General features: G+C 43.1%; 1 protein-coding gene across 4 annotated transcripts in view; it reads right to left on the bottom strand.

Annotated features, from left to right (window-relative positions):
- Nucleotides 1-21,413, bottom strand: part of dock3 (dedicator of cytokinesis 3) — a 1,050,162-nt gene that overhangs the window by 829,941 nt on the left and 198,808 nt on the right. For all 4 annotated transcript variants that reach the window (XM_078209344.1, XM_078209345.1, XM_078209346.1 and 1 more), the window contains exon 4: nucleotides 12,594-12,649. In XM_078209344.1, coding sequence (XP_078065470.1) covers nucleotides 12,594-12,649 — 56 coding nt within the window. The remainder of the gene's footprint in view (nucleotides 1-12,593; nucleotides 12,650-21,413) is intronic.

Here is a 21,413-nt window from a genome sequence, read left to right as displayed (position 1 = left end):
AGTTTGTACACTCAGAAAATGGGGGAAAAAAGGCTTGCATTCAACATATAGCAACTTTCTTACCTGGCTGTCCAAAGTGCTTTACAGCATGCAACATGAACTGAGAATGCCGGAAATGTCGTCACTGTTATAGTGTAGGGAATGCAGCAGCTAGCAAACTCCAAAAAACAGTGTGTTAATGACCACATACTCTGTTTCTGTGATGTTGATTGGGAATAAGTATTAGAAGAAATTGAGTTGGACTTGAACTGAGAACCAACGGATCAGATCAAAGGTCTACAGTTAGGCCACATTCATTCACGATTGGTGATGTACAATTAAACAAATAGGAGTAGATGCCCCATGAATATCCCTGTCCTCAGGTGATGGGGGAGGCCAGAAGGTCAGTGCAAAAGGCAATGCTGAAGCATTTGCAACCATCTTCTGCCCGAGGTATAATCCTTCTCAACTTTCTCCCGAGGATTTCAGCATAACAGTTGCCAGTCTTCTGTTATTTCTATTCACACCACATGATATAAAGATATGGCTAAACAGCAAAGGCTATGGACGTGACAACATCCCAGCTGAAGTATTGAAGACCTGTGGTCTAGATTTAGCTATAACTCTAGCCAGGGTGTTTCAGTACAGCTACAACATTGGCATCCACCCAACAAGAGGAAAATTGTCCAAGTATGTCTGGTCCCCACTGCCTCACCAGTCGACTCAATCATTTGCAAAGTGAAAAAGGTGTCGTTGACAAATGGCAATGACCTGCTCGCCTATGGTCAGTTTGGGATCTGCCAGGAGCACTTGGCTCCTGACCACATTACAGCCTTCATCCAACTATGGACAAAAGAACTGAACTCAATGGGGAGCTGAGTGCGCCCTGAACTTTAAGGCAGCATTTTACTGAGTGCGGCATGAAGGAGCACCAGCAAAATTGAAGTCATCGAGAACCGGGAGAAAGCACCCCACTGGTTGGAGTCTTGCCTGGCACAAAGGAAGATGGTCATGATTTCTGGAGACCAATTATAGTCCTAGGACATTGCTGCAGGAGTTCCTCAGAGTAATGTCCTGTGCCCAAGCATCTTCAACTATTTAATCAATGGCAATGCCTCCACCAAAGTTCAGATTATCACAGTGTTCAGTACCATTCGCAACTCGTACGCTAAAACATACCATGTTTACCTGCAGCAAGACCTGGACAACATTTAGGCTAGGCTGAAAAGTAGCAAGTAACATTTCTATTCACACCACATGATATAAAGATATGGCTAAACAGCCAAGGCTATGGACGTGACAACATCCCAGCTGAAGTATTGAAGACCTGTGGTCTGTATCATGTGGTCCCTCCTAGGGACCAGTAACCTAACGGAGCTAGCCATATAAATACTGTGGCTGCAACAGCAGGTCAGAGGCTGGGAATTCTGCGGCAAGTTATGCTTTTCCTGACACCTAAAGCATTCCATTATCATTAGCCTGAAGCACGGTCAGGAGTTCTAATGATACACTTTCAGATTTATTTGCAAGGATCTACAAGAGCAGCAGCATGGCTGCAGCCCGTTCTGCAAAGTCTCTGCTTAAGCGAACTCCCCACCCCCGCAGTGAGTCTCCCGAGAGTCGTGGTTAGTCACCTAGTCCCGGTAACACGTACTCTGCTGTATTGCCCTGTACGGGACAATCACCGCATCCCACCCACGTTAGGACGCGCGCGCGCGCGCACGTGCGTACACACACACACGCACACACGAGTCAGACTCTGTTTCAGGTACTTAGGTCTTTCCAGCATTTCAATTCAGTTTCTTTATCATCAACAATTTTATCATATCGATTCACATGTTTTTCCATTAGCCTGACCATTTCAGCAATTTTGTTATGGCACATAATCGCAGTTTCTTTCTGTGTCTGAATTGCTGATTCTGCTGTCAATTTCAATGTTTTAACCTCTTCAATTAATTTTTCATTGTCCAGCTTCCTTCATCAAGCTTTTATTCTCCTGATTCAGTTATTCACAGGACTTGTTCTTATTTTCTAGTTGCTTTTCCATGGAGTTCAGCTTATTTGCAATTGTCTCATTAAGTTCTCCTTAACTTCATTTTGTAAATTTTTGCAACTTTTTTCTCCATGTTTGCTGTCAGCCATGCCATCTGTTGTTTTAATGTATTCTCTAGAGTTTTAATTATTTTTGCTGATTCCTCTTAATGTTCAGTAGTTCCTACTTTCTTTTGAGGTCTTTAAATTCTGTCTAATTTCTGAGGATGCACACATTTCGTAAACTGAATCTTCATTTCCATTTGACCTAACTTCAGCCAAACCCTTTTCGCTTCATTGGTCAGACCAGACTCTGGTGAAATGTTGCTTCCATTCTGCATTTCTCTTGTTGCCCTCCCTCTGGGGGTTATTTGGTACCCTGCTCGTGGGGTCTTATCATTGCCTTTTTCTTCTCACTGGTGGCTCTTTGCGGCCATTTTTAAATTCTAAGTTTCTTTTGAAACCTCTGACTCTATCAGTCAATTTTACAGTTTTTTTTCCTGCATCTGTCTTTCAGCTTCTTTCATGCACCGAGTCTTCTGGACTGCTGCCGAGTCTACAATTTAATACTTTTCTGTATTTTCGGTATCTTTTTTGTTGATTCTGACCCAGAGGTCTTGCTGTGTTCTCTCCATTGCTCATCCATCTTATAACCCATGTTTTCTAATTCTACATTACTCAAGAGTCTGGCAATATCTCAATATCCCAAATGGCCTATTCACCCAAAGAGAGGTATCCTGGTGAGTATTCTTTTCCCCTGAGAATTCAATTAAAACATAATACTCACTTGTCAGGCCAGAGGCAGCGTTAGGATAATTCATCCTCATCGCCAAAGTAATGATGCATTTTCAGAGACTTCATTCGTGAATAACAAAGGATTTATTTACAAGACTCTACAATGGCAGTAGCACGGATGCAGCAGTTCTGGTATGTCGTCTGCCTAAAAGAACTCTTGTCCATGGGACTTTTCCCCACTCTGAGTCCAAATTTGTCACCCAGGCCAGATGATCCTTACTCTGCTGTGTTGCCCTTAGAGGGACAATCACCGCAGGAGTGTATTGGAATACTCTCTGATTGCCTGGATGAGTACAGTTCTAACAACACGCAAGAAACTATACCATCCAAGACAAAGCAGCCCATTTAACTGGCACACGGCACCATATTAAACATTCACTCTCTCCATCACTGGTGCAGAATAGCAGCAATGTGTACCATCAATGTCAGAATGTAAGGTAAAACAGAATGAAGTAGAGAATGGTGTGAAGTTGTACCGAATTATGGTTGGTGACAGGCTGATATAATTTGGTTGCCATGGGAATGGGGGCAGTGAGTCAAGCTCCATTTAATATCATGTCCAAACTTTAACATCTGTCAAAAAGGGAGAAACAGTTGGCCTTGCTACATGCAGATGTGTAGACTGTCTGCACTAGGCAATCCAAAAGGGTCTGGAGAAGAAAACCGGTAACAGGCAGAAAAAGAGGACTGCTTTTGGGGCAACCACCAAGCAGAAGGCTGGTGAGGATGGGCGAGGATGAAATTCACATTCGTGAAAACAAGGATTGTAAAGAGTTAGTGGCTACAGAATCACTAGAGAGTACCTTGAAGTCAAATCAATCATGCTCAAAGGCTTGAGTGAAGGGGACGTTGTTTAAAAAGGACATTGGAAGATTGGTGAAGCAGGGAAACGAGATACTGTCAAGCCAGGAGGAGTCGGAGTTTAAACTCAAGACTGCATGATTATAGAGAGTGTGGCACAATATATAAATGTGGTGTATGGTTTTTGGTTCTATTAAGAAATTAACACAACTTAATCTTTCTATACTTTTATGTATTAATTGCCTACTCAGCAACATTCAGTTGCAATAAAAACAGAAAATGCTGAATAAGCTCAGCAGGTCTGGCATCATCTGTGAAGAGAAAGAGTTAACGGGTGGAATTTTACAGTCTCGCTCGTTCCAAAACCATAAAATCCCATTTGAAGACAATGGACCTTTCCAACTTCTGCCCCTCGCCTCCTCCGATTCATGTGGCAGACAGAGCAGTACAATCCTGGCCAACGTTTCAAGTCTATATGACTCTATGAACTAGAAATGTTAACTCTATTTCTCTCTTTAATGAAATGGTTTAGCTCAGTTGGATAGCTGGCTGGATAGTTTGGGATATGGAATGAGGGTAATGTTACTGGTTCAATCCGCGCATGGGGTGTAGTTTATTGGGGCGGCACGGTAGCACAGTGGTTAGCACTGCTGCTTCACAGCTCCAGGGACCTGGGTTCGATTCCCGGCTTGGGTCACTGTCTGTGTGGAGTTTGCACATTCTCCTCGTGTCTGCGTGGGTTTCCTCCAGGTGCTCCGGTTTCCTCCCACAGTCCAAAGATGTGCGGGTTAGGTTGATTGGCCATACTAAAAATTGCCCCTTAGTGTCCTGAGATGTGTAGGTTAGAGGGATTAGCGGGTAAATGTGTAGGGATATGGGGGTAGGGCCTGGGTGGGATTGTGGTCGGTGCAGACTCGATGGGCCAAATGGCCTGTTTCTGCACTGTAGGGTTTCTATGGTTCTCTCTGCAGATGCTGCAAATACCTCGAGTTGATCCAACACTTTTTATTTCAGATTTATAGCATCCGTAATATTTTGCTTTTATTTGAATGCTCAGTTAATGTTGATTTCAACTTAGTTACAGTAAAAGTCTTAAAATATGAAATCTTTCCTGATTCTTTGCATAAGGTCATAGGGAAATTCATATCTCTTTCTAAATGCTGTAGGTCTCTATGGGGATTGTAACACAGGTTAATAATTTCATAGAATCCCTACAGTGCAGAAGGAGGCCATTCGGCCCATTGAGTCTGCACCAACCACAATCCCACCCAGGCCCTATTCCCATAACCCCACACATTTGTGGTCTTATTAGTGTCAGGTCCCCCTCGCAATAAGTGATAGCATTTTATTAGCTTTCCTAATTACCCGACTAGTATCTTTTGCGATTCATGCACCAAGACTCAGGCCTCCCTGCATCTCAGAGCTCTGCAATCTCTCAATATACAATATCTGGACAATGTACTTTTTTACTCTTTGTGCCAAAATGGATAATTTCACATTTTTCCATATTAAACTCCATTTGCCAGATCTTTGCCCACTCTTCTTATCTATTCATATCTTTTGTAGTCTCATTTCCTCATCACAACTTATTTCTCTACCTATCTTTGTCATCAGCAAATTTAGCAACCATCCCATCCATCCCTTCATTCAAAACATTTATATAAATTGCAAATGCTTACGCCTACTCCATTAGCCAGCCAATCCTCTATCCATGCCAATCCGTTTCTCCCATACGAGTGTTTATTTTCTGCAATAACTTTGATGTGGCACTTTATCAAACGCCTTATGGAAATCTAAGTACAGTGTATCCACCTGTTCCCCTTTATTCACAGCATATGTTACTTCCTCAAATAACTCCAATGCATTGGTCACACATAATTTATCTCTCTCAAAACTAGAGTATGAAAGTTGGGGTCTGATGTTGCAGATGTATAGAACGTTGGTTCGGCCGCATTTGGAATACTGCGTCCAGTTCTGGTCGCCACACTACCAGAAGGACGTGGAGGCTTTGGAGAGAGTACAGAGGAGGTTTACCAGGATGTTGCCTGGTATGGAGGGGCTTGGTTATGAGGAGAGATTGGGTAAACTGGGGTTGTTCTCCTTGGAAAGACGGAGGATGAGGGGAGACTTAATAGAGGTGTATAAAATTATGAAAGGCATAGATAGGGTGAACGGTGGGAAGCTTTTCCCCGGGTCGGTGGTGACGTTCACGAGGGGTCATAGGTTCAAGGTGAAGGGGGGGAGGTTTAACACAGATATCAGAAGGACATATTTTACACAGAGGGTCGTGGGGGCCTGGAATATGTTGCCGGGCAAGGTGGTGGAGGCGGACACACTGGGAACGTTTAAGACTTATCTAGACAGCTATATGAATGGAGTGGGAATGGAGGGATACAAAAGAGTGGTCTAGTTTGGACCAGGGAGCGGCGCGGGCTAATTGTTCTTTGTTTCTCGTTTCAAGGCTTCATTCTATGATCATCTTGCTGGTGCCAGTACAGAGCGAGACTGCGGATAGTTGGGAACCTGTCTCGGGGGCAGGGAATTCAGATGGTGTTCGTAAAGCAGAAGTGGAAATGAATAGGGTTGGGAAGCATTTTCTGATCAGGGCCAGTGTGATCTCCTGGACTCGTTTCGATCGCCTCAGGGGGTTGGAGAGGAATTTCCCAGATTTTTTTTCCCCCATATTGGCCCTGGGGTTTTCACTCTGGGTTTTCGCCTCTCCCTGGAGATCACATGGTCTGGAATGGGGGGGTGGGGGTGAGTTAATAGGTTGTGATGAACAAAGCATCGTAGCTGTGAGGGACAGCTCGGTGGATAGGATATTAGGATGTAGATAGGCTGGAAAATTGGGCGGGGATCCTGGATTCAGGATTCAATCCTGGACCGGGGAGCGGCACGGGCTTGGAGGGCCGAAGGGCCTGTTCCTGTGCTGTATTGTTCTTTGTTCTATGTTGACTCTACCAGATTACCTTGAATTTACCCAAGTATCCTGATAATAATAGCTTCTAACATTTTCCCTACAAGAAATGTTAAGCTAACTGCCCAGTAATTTCCTGCATTCTGTCTCCCTCCCTTTTTGAATAATTAAATTACTTTTGCTATCTTCCAATTTAATGGGACCTTCCCTGAATCTCAGGAGTTTTGGAAAATTAAAGCCAAGGCACCAACTGTCTCATTGGCCATTTCTTTTAAGACCCTAGGGTGAAGTCCATTCGGACCTAGGCACTTGTCAGACTGTAGCTGCAACAATTTACTCAGTACCACATCTCTGGTGACTATATTTCCTGAGCACCTCCCTTCCTTCTGTTTCCTGATTTATAACTGTTTCTGACAAGCTTTCATTATGTCTTCCTTTATGCTCCACCATGTGTTTATTTTTAGGGAGCCTACACACGACAAGTGACTTCTTTCCTTTATCATTTCTCATCTCTACCCAAACTATTTCTATATTCTGGTTTCCTGAACTGAAGCCATACCTCTCTATTGTGCTAATACCATTACCAACTAAAATAGCCACTTCCATATTTTCCTCATGTCCTGTCCTTCATGCCTCCATCAGGAGGTTGTAAATCCTGTCCCATGTCCTTTAATATTCAGGTTCTAATCATGTCCTCCTACAGCTAAGTCTTTGCAATGGTTATCAAGTTGTACTTATTTATTTCAAAGTGCACTCTCAGTTTATCTGTTTTGTATTGAATGCTTCATGCATTCAGATAGAGTCTTCAGTTTTAAACTTTTGTTCTTTTTATAACCTCTACTCTCCTCTGTTGATTTACTGTTACATCTGTATTCTCTATCCCTTCCTGTCATGGTCAGTTTTTCATTTCCTGTAATAATACCTTTCTCTTTTGCCTTGTCTCTACTCTTTCATTGACCACATCTTCCCAAATCTGATCTCTCCCCACTACTTACATTAAAAGCTTCTCGACTTCCCTAGTTCTTTGGTTCATAAAAACATTGATTCCAGCACGGTTCATGTATAGGCCGTCCCAGTGATACAGACCCCACATTCCCCAGTATTGGACCAGTGCCCCACAAACCAGAACCCACTTCTCCCACAGCAGTCCTTGAAACATGTATTCATCTCCCTAATCTGGTTTGTCCTATGCCAATTTTTACACGGCTCAGATAAGAATCCCGAGCTCTCCTGTATTCCTCATTAAACCAGCGCTAGTCTCCTGGCTTGAAAATAATAGTAGATGAATCAGTTCATTAGGTCACACATTGTGGGGGAATACATTTCTGCTCACTGTTGATCACAACTCAGAGTCATAGAGGTTTACAACATGGAAACAGGCCCTTCGGCCCAACTTGTCCATGCCACCCCTTTTTTAACTCTGAGGTAGTCCCAATTGCCCACGTTTGGCCCATACCCCTCTATACCCATCTTACCCATGTAACTATCTAAACGCTTTTTAAAAGACAAAATTGTGCCTGCCTCTACTACTACCTCTGGCAGCTTGTTCCAGACACTCACCACCATGTGTGAAAAAATTGCCCTTCTGGACCCTTTTGTATCTCTCCCCTCTCACCTTAAACCTATGCCCTCTAGTTTTAGACTCCCCTACCTTTGGGAAAAACTACTTGTGTTACGCAGTTTTTAGTTTTTAGATCGGTTTTGAATCTATTCCATGATGGATTACAATGGAGAAAGTCCTCATGGGGAAGATGAGAAGTTGGCTCCATGAGGATTGTAAGTTGATCACTCTTACCAATACTGTAATGGACAGAAATAGTAGGGAGGATGAGATCAAGTAGTTTATTTTCCCCTTACAGGTTATTTTACTTCCTGCTGCAAGTCTAGTTTGACAGTTGTGTCTTTCACAACACAGCCAGCTCTATTTCAACATATTTTTTGTTAAGGACCTGTCGCCTGACGAGTATTCATAAAGACACCAGCACAGCCTGATGGTTAAAAGGGCTAACTTTCTAACAAGCTAAGCACTGTGCGAGCAGCAAAGAACACGATGTGCAGCTATGGAACAAATATGGAAATTGTTTGGACAGTGGCTGTTGTTATGCCTTGAACAGACAGTGGCTGAACACAGATCCCTGTATGTTGTGTTCCTAAGAGAATTATGACCGCCTGACAGAGGCATAAATCTCAGTATTCATGACCAAAAAGACAGTGATTGATTAGTGCCCGCCCTTGAGTGTATGTGACTGGAAGCATGATCAGTGCCAGCAGGATTTCCATAAGGAGGAGAGACAAAGAGGCATTGGCAGCAGGAACCCAGGATTAACCAATGTAGAAGCAATACCCCAAGTCTGGGACTCAGAGACATTGAAACAAAACCCACAGCAGAGAATCTGATCAGTTCACCTTGCCACAAGTAGTATCTTGAAGTTCAATTCATGAGTTTAGATATTTTGTGAAGTTTTGATACCTTTTTGAATACTTATGTGTGGAACATAGTAGGTTAAAGGTTAAATATTTTGTCAGTAACAAAGTAAGTCAGAGGTTAAATACTTTCTGTACAATGAAGTTTGGCGCCTGGCGAAATTTTGTGGCAACTTAGTACTGAAGTAGGCCATTTTCCAAAAGCCATATTTTTATTATCTCATCAATATTCACCTCATTAAACATATTCATTTATTGGACTGATTGGCACCATTCATAACGTGCCCACAATGCAGAGGGGAACACCTGAATGGACATTCGTTTAAATCCCCCTCTGCACAGCTGAGAGACCTTTAATTTCAAAGCCGACAAAAGATCCTTATTCTGCCCAGCAACAGCACGAAGCTGCATTTTAAACCGGCCTTTGGCCAGAAGATCGGGATATCTGCGAGTCAAGACCTGGCAGTGGGATATATGGCATAACTGTACTGTCAATAAAATATTAGGGAATAAAATGGCCAAGGCAGGCAAAGAAACTTAATAAACCAGGATAAAAAGAATAAAAGATTAGATTAAATCCCCCTGCACACAGCAGGACAAAATGACATTAACACCTAATCTCGCAAGCATAGAATACAGACACAAAACAGCAGAGGTCGATTTAGATAAGGGGACACATCGAGAGGATAATGGGAAACACATTAAAACACCGGGGCAAGAACAGGCAGTCCCATTAACACGGACACACACCATACAGATGCAAATTGACAAGTCTCTCAGGGAACTTCCTGACCAGACAGGCCACTTTTTAGGTCTTGTAAAAATGTATGAGCAAATGTTCCCACTCGAATTTGGATTCCTATAAATATCCAGAGCAAATGTGTAACTATTGAGATCAACGTGGCCAAGCCACTGTTTCTGAGCTGGTTACGCGGTTCTCTCTGGGATCCCAGTAATTGTACAATAAAGAAAAACGCTTTGAACCTTGCCTTGCGACTCGACTTCCTTGAATGCACTGGTACAAGGGATTTTTCCCTACAACAGTACAATGCAATAAAGGAGATTTGTTGTACAATAATTCGAGATTTTGAGTAACCCAAGTTTGAGGGCAACAGACCTGAAAATTGCGGACTCCTTACTTCACTCAAAATTGTCTTCCTCTTACAATTGATAAACTTTTAATACCAAAGCTTAGCATCATGCTTTAAACTTTATTCTATTATGGGGTGTTGGTGTCACTGGCAAGGCCAGCATTTGTTGTCCATCCCTAATTGCCCTCGAGTTTGCTAAGCCATTACAAAGGAGCCAACCACATTGCTAGTGAACAAGATGATTTTTTACAATATTTGATGATAGTTTCACAGTCAACATTACCGAGACTAACTTTTAATTCCATATTTCATTAATTGAGTTTAAATTCTATCAGCAATTATAATGGGATCTGAACCCATGTTCTCAGAGCATTAGTCCTCCCTTAATCACTGTTCTTGATTTATTTTATTCCCACCACCTCTCCATTCTGATTTCCTCCTCAGCCCTGCTGAAGATACCTTTCGGAAGTACAGTTCCAGGTGGACCAGATTCCCTTTGATATTTTACTGTACTCATCACGTGAAGGTTAGGTAAGAGCCAGGAATCACAAAAGTTTAATTCTATCCTTAAGTAGTGTTCATATACGTCTAGTGCGTGTTATTTTTCAACAATTAATGTGTATGAATTTGGAATGGACCCCCTTCCTATCGCTTGGAGGACTGAAGCCAATTGCTCCCAAGACCTGAGATAGGGGGCTGGGGGGTGCAATGCCCCGCAAACCCAATGCTGGTGATTCGGGGGGAGGGGAAAGGAGAGCGATGCCGGTGATGAAGGGGGGGGGGGGCCTTTAACGTGCACCCCAATCTCGGTGGAACCGCACTTGTCAGTGTTATTAGGTCTCACCTCTCACTCGGAGGAGAAATACGCCAGTTTCCAGTCTGATCCTGATACTTTGCCTATTGTTTGGAAAATTCCACCTTATGTTTAACCATATATGTAATTTTTCTGCTTATTGAACGGCCTCTGATTTCTGAAAAAGGCACATTCCAAAGTGAACATTGCAATTTGTGGTGAAATTATTTAGGCAAGTAAGGAGTCTAGCCAGCATGGTACATTTTGAAATCAAAGCTTTAACACATTTAATGGCAAGTGGCTAGCACTGCTGCCTCACAGTGCCAGGGATCTGGGTTCAATTCTGGCCTTGGGCGACTGTTTGTGGGGAGTTTGCATGTTCTTCCAGTATCTACATGGGTTTCCACCAGGTGATCCAGTTTCTTTCCACAGTCCAAAGTTGTGCAAGTTAGGTTGATTGGCCATGCTAAATAGCCCGTTAATGTAGGTTAGGGAAATTAGCAGAGTAAATATGTGGAGTTACGGGGATAGGGCCTAAGTAAGATGCTCTGTCAGAGAGTCAGTGCAGACTCGATGGGTAAATGGCCCCTTCTGCATTGCAGTGATTCTATTCGATACATACTTCTACAAATGGATAAATTTATTTATGTTAGTGGCCTGCGAGTCCAACAGAATCAAAAGATAAGTAACATCGACATGGTAGCACAGTGGCTAGCACTGCTGCTTCACAGCTCCAGGGTCCCGGGTTCGATTCCCGGCTCGGGTCACTGTCTGTGTGGAGTTTGCACATTCTCCTCGTGTCTGCGTGGGTTTCCTCCGGGTGCTCCGGTTTCCTCCCACAGTCCAAAGATGTGCGGGTTAGGTTGATTGGCCAGGTTAAAAAAAAAAATTGCCCCTTAGAGTTCTGGGATGCGTAGGTTAGCGGGATTAGTGGGTAAAGTATGTGGGGGTAGGGCCTGGGTGGGATTGTGGTCGGTGCAGACTCGATGGGCTGAATGGCCTCCTTCTGCACTGTAGGGTTTCTATGATTTCTATGATTCTATGATCAGGAAGTATAATTATGAATTTAGGGGATGCATTGATGTTCATTATTTGTTAATTCAGCTCCCTTCAGCAGCAACAATTTCAACACTGAAGATTCATTAAACATGGAGATAGTTCTTTTTCCCCTCCCAAAAAGGTTGTACATGTTCCAAAAGTGTAAACTGTCACCCAAGAGGATGAATGAAGCTAAGTAATGAATGTGAATGTTTTGTAGGAAAAAGTATATTAGGTATAAAAGTTAAATTAAAATGAAAAACATAGAATAGGAAAGAGATGGTGGATTGGGGATATAAGGTGTGCAAAAATTGAAGTGTTTAAATGTTTTGGATCACGCATAAATGACTTTATGGTGTTATTTAAGTTTAATATTCACGTCATGAAGTTACTTGCCACTTGAGTATATTGCTATATTGGAGGTTATTTCAATATTACAATGGGAAAACTGAAAAGCTACTGAACCAACCGTCTCATAAGACAACTGCCAATATCCTGGAGCTTCCAAAATCTAAGATTTTAAAATCTCAGTAGAAGTAGATAGAAAAAACGCAGGACATAAAGGACAGAACTTTCTATCACAATTTGATTTTTACAAGTGTCAAATAGCTCCCTCTGAGAAGTGCTGATTGCACTTTGGTAGATTTTTGCCTTGAAATGTATGAAATATTTTATAACTAATTGGCTTCGTAATACAAGCGTCCATTCATTGATGAGTACTCACCCTCGGTTACTGACAACAGCCGCCTTCAGGTGGATATAGCTTGCAGGAAAGAGACCCTGTGAAGAAAAACAAGTTTTCTTTTCTTTAAAAATCTAATAATGAAGAACAATCATAACACAACCAGATAAACTGTGTCAAACAAATGGAAAAATACAGTAACCAAATAAGGGTCGGGCCAGTGTGACTCCTTTTTAAAATATACATAGTTATAGTAATCATACAGAATTAGGATTAAAACAATCCGATGTTTGCTTGTATTGATTTTGTAAAAATATTCTGGCATTATTGGAATTATGGTCTCAGAAAACTTTGTGATGCAGATAATGTCATCCATAGGCGGAGTATCAGATAGCTCAGGTACATCGATATCAGCTTTTTCAGAGAATACTTCATCATACATAGCAGCATATTTCAGCTTTAAATATGTGCATGTTAATTCATCATTATTACATGGCTCAGTAACACCATTAAACCAATACACCATACCAACCCCAAGTCTGTACCATCAACAATCTTTTCCTACTATGCACCATTTTCTTTTTCAGCTGTATGCTGCTTCTCAGTATCATCCAAAAGTAGTGTTAGCTTTCACATGCATGCTGTTGACACCCAGTTCTACCCCATCACCAGCTCTTGATTCCTCCACTGTTGCTGAATTATCATTCTTCCTATCCAAATCCAGTAATAAATGAACAGAAATCTCAGGTGAAATTTAATCCAGACAACCAAGGTCTTGCCTGCCAAGTGAAGAGTCAGCTAGAGCCCCCATCACCTCCTTTGGGGAAGGCCAATCATATTGTGTCAGTCAAGCATTTAAGTGGCCAGTGATGTGCCTTCCCTCAGATCAAGGACCATGGATGGGAACCCCCACCCCTGAGAGCTGCCAGTCAGAGACCAAGTGCTCCTCCCTGCCATCAAGGGGAGAAATGGCAGATGCAGTAATTCACCCATCCTAGGCCCAGAATCAGCAAAGACCAAGGCTACAAGTGAGTGAGTGTGTGAAGGGGGATTGTGGGGATGGGTGGCTGTCTAGGGAGAGATGGAACTGTTGGAAAGGGTAGCATGGAGCAGATCCCCTCTACCCAATGCTGGGTCTTTCAATCAGGCACCAAGGGTTTTGTGGGTTTCCTTTTCGGGCTTCCTGTGAGGAGGCTGCCAAAAACATTACTAGCTGAATACCAGTGGTGGCAGGATGACACCCTTAAATGAGCATTGATTTCAATTGGCATCAAGCGAGCAAAGCCATCTACGAGTCTTTCCCTCTCAGACTTAGTCGAGCAGAGGCGGGAAGGCTACTGTGTCCCTACCCGGAACACTTCCAACTGATTAAATAACAACTGTTTCCAAAATTGCCTGAGGGGAGGGCATTAAATTTTGCCCTTCCTCCAACTGAGCATGGGAAAGACTGAAGTCATTATTTTCAGGCCCCACATTAAACTTTGTCCCAGAGCTAGCAAATGTCCAGCACCATGATAACAGTCTGAAATTAAACCAGTCTGTTCGCAAACTTGGTGTCACATTTGACCGAGATAAGTTTCCAGTCTCATACCAATGCCATCACCAGGACTACCTATTTCCACCTCTATGACATCATCTGACTTTGCCCGTGGCTCAGCTCATTTGCTGATGAAACTCTCTTCCATGTTTTTGTTACTCTAGACTTGACTATCCCAACACATGTCTGGGTACTCTCCTACATTCTATTCTCTGTAAACTTGAAGTCAACCAAAACTCTGCTGTCCATGTCTTATCTCATACCATAGGGCGGCACGGTAGCACAGTGGTTAGCACTGCTGCTTCACAGCTCCAGGGTCCCGGGTTCGATTCCCGGCTCGGGTCACTGTCTGTGTGGAGTTTGCACATTCTCCTCGTGTCTGCGTGGGTTTCCTCCGGGTGCTCCGGTTTCCTCCCACAGCCCAAAGATGTGCGGGTTAGGTTGATTGGCCAGGTTAAAAATTGCCCCTTAGAGTCCTGGGATGTGTAGGTTAGAGGGATTAGCGGGTAAATATGTGGGGGTATGGGGGTAGGGCCTGGGTGGGATTGTGGTCGGTGCAGACTCGATGGGCCGAATGGCCTCCTTCTGCACTGTAGGGTTTCTATGATTTCTATGATTTCTATGACCAATTCCCGTTCCCCATCACTTCTATGCTCACTGACCGATAGTGCCTTAATGACTGTCGTCTGGTGGCTCTTACATCTATCATTATGAAGTGCTTTGAAAGGTTAGTCATGGCACAAATCAATTCTGGCCTCCCAGATTGCCTGTATCCACCACAGCACCTATCGCTGCTACAAGTCCACAGCCAATGCCATCGCCCTGACTCTACACTCAACTCTGGAATACCTAGATAACAAAAACACTTGTGTCAGATTCCTATTTATTGACTACAGCTCAGTCTTCAAAACCATTATTCCTACAAAACTCATCTCCAAACTCCGTGGCCTCGGGCTTGGCTCCACCCTCTATGACTGGATCCTAGACTTCCTAACCCATAGACCTCAATCAGTACGGATAGGTGACAACATCTCCTCCATGACATCCTCAACACTGGTGCCCCGCAAGGCTCTGTCCTCAGCACCTTATTATACTCCTTATACACCAGTGAGTGTGTGACCAAATTCCCCTCCAACTCGATTTTCAAGTTTGCTGATGACAGCACCATAGTGGGTCAGATCTCAAACAATGATGAGACAGAGTACAGGATGGAGATGGAGGATCTGGTGAACTGGTGCGACGACTATAGTCTCCCCCTCAAAGTCAAAACAAAGAAGATAGTCATTGAATTCAGGAAACATAGTGGAGGAAATGCCCCTGTCTACATCAATGGGGACGAAGTAGAAATGGTCGACAGCTTCAGGTTTTTAAGCGTCCAGATCACCAACAACCTGTCTTGATCCCTCCATGCCAATGCTGTAGTTAAGAAAGCCTACCAATGCCTCTACTTTCTCAAGAGGCTAAGGACATTTGGCATGTCCACTACGACTCTCACCCACTTTTACAGATGCACCATAGAAAGCATTCTTTCTAGTTGTATCACAGCTTGGTATAGTTCCTGCTCTGTCCAAGACCACAATAAACTACAGAGGGGCGAAGCCCAGTCCATCATTTAAACCAGTCACCCATCCATTGACACTGTCTACAATTCCCGCTGCCTTGGAAAAGCAATCAGCATAATTAAGGATCCCACGCACCCCAGACATACTCTCTTTCACCTTCTTCCATCGGGAAAAAGGTACAAAAGTCTGAGGACATGTACCAACCAACTCAAGAACAACTACTTTCCTGCTGCCATCAGGCTTTTGAATAGACCTACCTCGTATTAAGTTGATCTTTCTCTACACCCGAGCTATGACCGTAACACTACATTCTGCACTCTCTCCTTTCCTTCTCCAAGTATAGTGAGCTTTGTCACTATAGCATGCAAGAAACAATACTTTTCACTGTATACCATTACATGTGACAATAATAAATCAAATCAAATCAGAACATCCAAACAATCAATGTCTCAATTTCAAAATTTTCATCCTTTTTAATCATTCCATGGCTTGGCTCCTCCTTATCTCTGCAATCTCCTCCTGTCCCATAATCCTCTGGGATATCAATGCTTCTCTAACTCTGGCTTCTTGAGCATCCTGGATTTTAATGGTTCCACCATTCAGGAGCCATGTGTGTAGAGTTGCATCAGCTCCAAGCTCTGGAATTTCCTCCCTATACCTCTCGCTTTTCTATTTTGTTTTCCTCATAAGACAATCCTTCTAATCTACCTCTTTGATGAACCGTTATGTCATCTGACCTAATATCTTATGTTTTATAACATGTGAAAGTCCTTGGATGTTTTATTACACTTAAGGTGTGACATAAATAGAATTTTTTGTTGCTTTAAAAAAATTCAATGACATCACCTCTTTTAAAATGATCATAAAACAATGTGACCGGACAATCAATAGGACATCAAATAATGTTTGCAATGTTAATCAGCGAAACAAGTAACCAGTAAATTGATAACACGCTTGACTTTTACGATGAAATAAGATGAATTCTTGCATAATTTTTGAGTAATCCATTGTACACCCTTTGTAATTGTGCTACATCTGTCACACTATCACCGTTATTTTTATCTACTGATTTGTCTTTTAATACCGTTTTGTTTGAAGGCTTTGAATTACCTCAAAACTTGGACTTTGTTGAGTTCTTTGTAAACTTCAATTGTGTGTTCTGAGCATGAGAGATTTTTCAGAATTTCCCAGCAGATTTCTGAATTTAATAACCATGTAACTTCATGTGAGAGGATTCGGGAATTCCTTTCCTGCTTCCTGTGGTTTCTTTGTTGAGAGTGACAAAGAAAATTGGACAGTGTCCATTTCATTGAAAAAAGACTACTTTTTTCAGTCAATAAATTGAAAGTTCAGTTTAAAAAATCTTTCAACAATTTTTGGAGTTGAAACTAAATTTTATGTATGAACTGGAAAACTGATCAGCAGTAACTTCAGACCATAAGACATAGGAGCAGAATTAGGCCACTCAATCTACCGAGTCCGCTCAGCCATTAAATCATGGCTGATTTTTTTCTCATCCCGATTCTCCTGCCTTTTCCCCATAACCCCTGATCCCCTTATCAAACAAGAACCTATCTCTGTCTTAAAGACACTCAATGACCTGGACTATACAGCCTTTTGCGGCAAACAGTTGCACAGATTCACCACTCTCTGGCTGAAGAAATTTCTCCTCATCTCTGTTGTAAAGGATCATCCTGAGGTTCTGCCCTCTGGTTCTAGTTTTTCCTACTAATGGAAACATCCTCTCCACATCCACTCTATCCAGGCCTCACAGTATCCTGTAAGTTTCAGTAAGATCTCCCCCTCACCCTTCTAAACTCCAACGAATACAGACCCAGAGTCCTCAACTGTTCCTCATACGACAAGCTCTTCATTCCAGGGATCATTCTTGTGAATCTCCTCTGGATCCTTTCCAAGGCCAGCACATCCTTCCTTAGATATGGGGTCCAAAACTGCTCTCAATAATCCAAATGGGGTCTCTCCAGAGCCTTATACAGCCTCAGAAGTACATCCCTGCTTTTGTATTCTAGCCCTCTCGACAGGAATGCTAACATTGCCTTTGTCTTCCTAACTGCCCACTGAACCTGCACGGTAATCTTGAGAATCTTGAACAATGACTCCCAAGTCCCTTTGTGTTTCTGATTTCCTAAGCATTGACCATGACCTCGAAGCACTAGGGCACATGTTTATGTACTCCCTGCTACATAGTTTGCCTTGGCAAGGTCTAAAGGTTACAAGGTTGGAGTTTGTACACAGCAAAAGTTTAATATACAGAGATGTTAAACCAGAGAATTTCTTAGTTGGTCGTCCAGGGAGCAAACGGCAACATACCATTCACATCATAGACTTTGGCCTTGCCAAGGAATACATTGATCCAGAGACCAAAAAGCACATCCCATACCGAGAGCATAACTGGGACAGCACGATATATGAGCATAAACACACACCTAGGCAAAGAACTTCAATCAACAAATTGGACACATCAATGTTTGAATTATTTTCTACTGGAAAATAAATTCCATGTGTTTTTACTTTCAATTAGCATTAGTTATTTGTATGTGAATCATGGAACAATCTTTAATGCCAGGAGTACCGGAGGTAAAACGGATGAGTTGAGCACGATGATTGACACATGGAAACATGATATAGTAGCCATCAGAGACGATTTACAACTCAATATTCCGGGATATAGAATCTTCAGGCGAGACATAGGAAGTAGCACTGTATTCTTAATTAATGAGTCAGTTACTACAGTGAGGAGAGATGATGGGCGGGATTTTTCGGCCTCGCACGTCCCAAAACCGTAAAATCCTGCCCGAGGTCAACAGACCTTTCCATGGTCTGTCCCTCGCCTGGTCCGATTCCCGAGGCAGGCGGGATGGTAAATTTCTGGCCGATATCTTGACTTGGGCATCAAATGAAGCTTTGTAAGTAGAGCTTAGGAATAAAAAAGACTCAACCACATTGTTCAGTGTTTATTATCGACTTCCAGATACTCAGAGGGATATTGAGGAGCAAATATGTGCTCAATTTGTGAAGCTGTGTAAAAACAATAATGGGGTTATTTATTATATTAGGTGATTTCAACTTTCCCAACATTAACTGGGATATACATAGTGTTAAGGGCTTGGAGGAGGAGGTTTCTTGAAATGTGTACAGGAGAACTTAGTGGAGGGTCTAACAAGGGAAGGAGCTAAGCTGGACCTAATTCTGGTGAATGAAGCTGGATAGGTGGTTGAGCTGGTGGTGGGGAGCATTTTAGTGATAGCGGTCACAACATGGTACAATTTAAGCATCTTATGAGCAAGGAAATAGACAAGTTACAAAAAGAAAAGTTTTGAATTAAGGAGAGAGATTTTAGTAAAATAAGCCAGGATCTGGCCAAGGTAGACTGGGAACAGCTGCCAAGGTAGACCGGGAACAGCTACGAATTCGGGCGGAGAGGGGGGTGGGGGGGGATGACCAACAGGGCAATCTGTGGGTGGAGCCAGACGATATTGGTAGTGTGTGGAATGAATACTTCACATCCGTCTTCACCCAAGAGAATGAGGATGATGGTATGGAATTCAGGGAGAGATACTGAGAGATTCTTCAACAAATTGACATAGGGAAGGACCAGGTGCTAGAAGTGCTGGCAGCCTTGAAAGTGGATAAATCTCCAGGTCCAGATGAATTGTGCCCTAGGCTGCTGTGGGAGGCAAGGGGGGAGATTACAAGGGCTCTGACCCAAATTTTCAATTCCTCTCTGGCCACGGTGGAGGTGTCAGACAACTGGAGAACAGCTCATGTGGTTCAGCTATTTAAGAAGGATTGTAGAGATAAGTCAGGGAACTACAGGTCAGTGAGTCTCACGTCAGTGGTAGCAAAACTATTGGAGAAATTTCTGAAAGATAGTACCCATCTCCACTTATCATAGAACCATGGAATCTACAGTGCAGAAGGAAGCCATTTGGCACATCGAACCTGCACCGACAACAATCCCACCCAGGTCCTATCAGCGTAACCCCACATATTTACCTTCATAGTCCCCCTGACACTAAGCTGCTATTTATCATGGCCAATCAACCTAGCTCGCACATCTTTGGAGAGTGTGAGGAAACCCACGCAGACACGAAGTGAACATGCAAACTCGACACAGACAGTGACCTGAAGCCAGAATTGAACCCGAGTCCCTGGCACTGATTTGATTTATTATTGTCACATGTAATAACATAGTGAAAAGTATTGTTTCTTGCGCGCTATACAGGCAAAACATACCGTTCACAGAGAAGGAAACGAGAGAGTGCAGAATGTAGCGTTACAGCCATAGATAGGGTGTAGAGAAAGATCAACTTAATGGAAGGTAAGTCCATTCAAAAGTCTGATAGCAGCAGGGAAGCAGCTGTTCTCGAGTCGGTTGGTAGGTGACCTCAGACTTTTGTATCTTTTTCCCGAAGGAAGAAGGTGGAAGAGAGAATGTCCAAGGTGCATGGGGTCCTTAATTATGCTGGCTGCTTTGCCGAGGCAGCGGAAAGTGTAGACAGAGTCAATGGATGGGAGACTGGTTTGCGTGATGGATTGGGTTACATTCATGACCTTTTGTAGTTCCTTGCGGTTTTGGGCAGAGCAGGAGCCATACCAAGCTGTGATACAACCAGAAAGAGTGCTTTCGATGGTGCATCTGTAAAAGTTGGAGTCGTAGCTGACGTGCCAAATTTCCTTAGTCTTCTGAGAAAATAGAGGCGTTAGTGGGCTTTCTTAACTATAATGTCGACATGGGGGGACCAGGACAGGTTGTTGGTGATCTGGACACCTAAAAACTTGAAGCTCTCGACACTTTCTACTTTGTCCCCATTGATGTCGACAGGGGCATGTTCGCATGTTCTCCTTTACGCTTCCTGAAGTCGATGACAATCTGCTTCATTTTGTTGACATTGAGGGAGAGATTATTGTTGCCGCACCAGTTAACCAGATTCTCTCTCATTCCTGTACTCCGCCTCTTCATTGTTTGAGATCCAACCCATTACGGTGGTGTCGTCAGCAAACTTGAAAATCAAATTGGAGGGGAATTTGGCCACACAGTCATAGGTGTAGGGGGCTGAGAACACAGCCTTGTGGGGCACCGGTGTTAAAGATGATCGTGGAAGACGTGTTGTAGCCTATCCTTACTGATTGAGGTCTGTGAGTTAGTAAGTTCAGGATCCAGTCGCAGAGGGAGACTGGAGGCCCAGGTCACGGAATTTGGAAATGAGTTTCGTGGAAATAATAGTGTTGAAGGCTGAGCCACAGTCAATAAATGGGAGTCTGACATAGGTGTCCTTGTTATCTAGGTGTCCCAGGGTTGAGTGCAGGGCCAGGGAAATGGCGTCTGCTGTGGACCTGTTGCGGCGGTAGGCAAACTGTAGTGGATCCAGATAATCTGGGAGGCTGGAATTGATTCGTGTCATGACTGTAGAAGCAGCAGTGCCAACCACTTTGCCACCATGCCGCCTTTTGGAGAGGGGTAGTCAGCATGGCTTCGTCAGAGGGAGGTCATGCTTAACAAATTTGATTGAGTTTTTTGAGGTGGTGACCAGGTGTGTAGTCGATGTAGTTTATATGGATTTCAGCAAGACCTCTGACAAGGTTCCACATGGGAGACTTGTGAAAGTAAATTCACATGGGAAACAGGGTAATTTGATAAGGTGGATTCAAAATTGGTTCAGTTGTAGGAGACAGAGTGTGATGACAGAAGGCTGCTTTAGTGACTGAAAGCCTGTGTCCAGTGATATACGTCATGATGTG

The sequence above is a fragment of the Mustelus asterias genome, chromosome 3 (genome assembly GCF_964213995.1).
Source record: "Mustelus asterias chromosome 3, sMusAst1.hap1.1, whole genome shotgun sequence".
NCBI lineage: Eukaryota > Metazoa > Chordata > Chondrichthyes > Carcharhiniformes > Triakidae > Mustelus > Mustelus asterias.
Note: the sequence above shows the minus strand (reverse complement) of the source record. Positions and strands in the feature narration are given on the sequence as shown.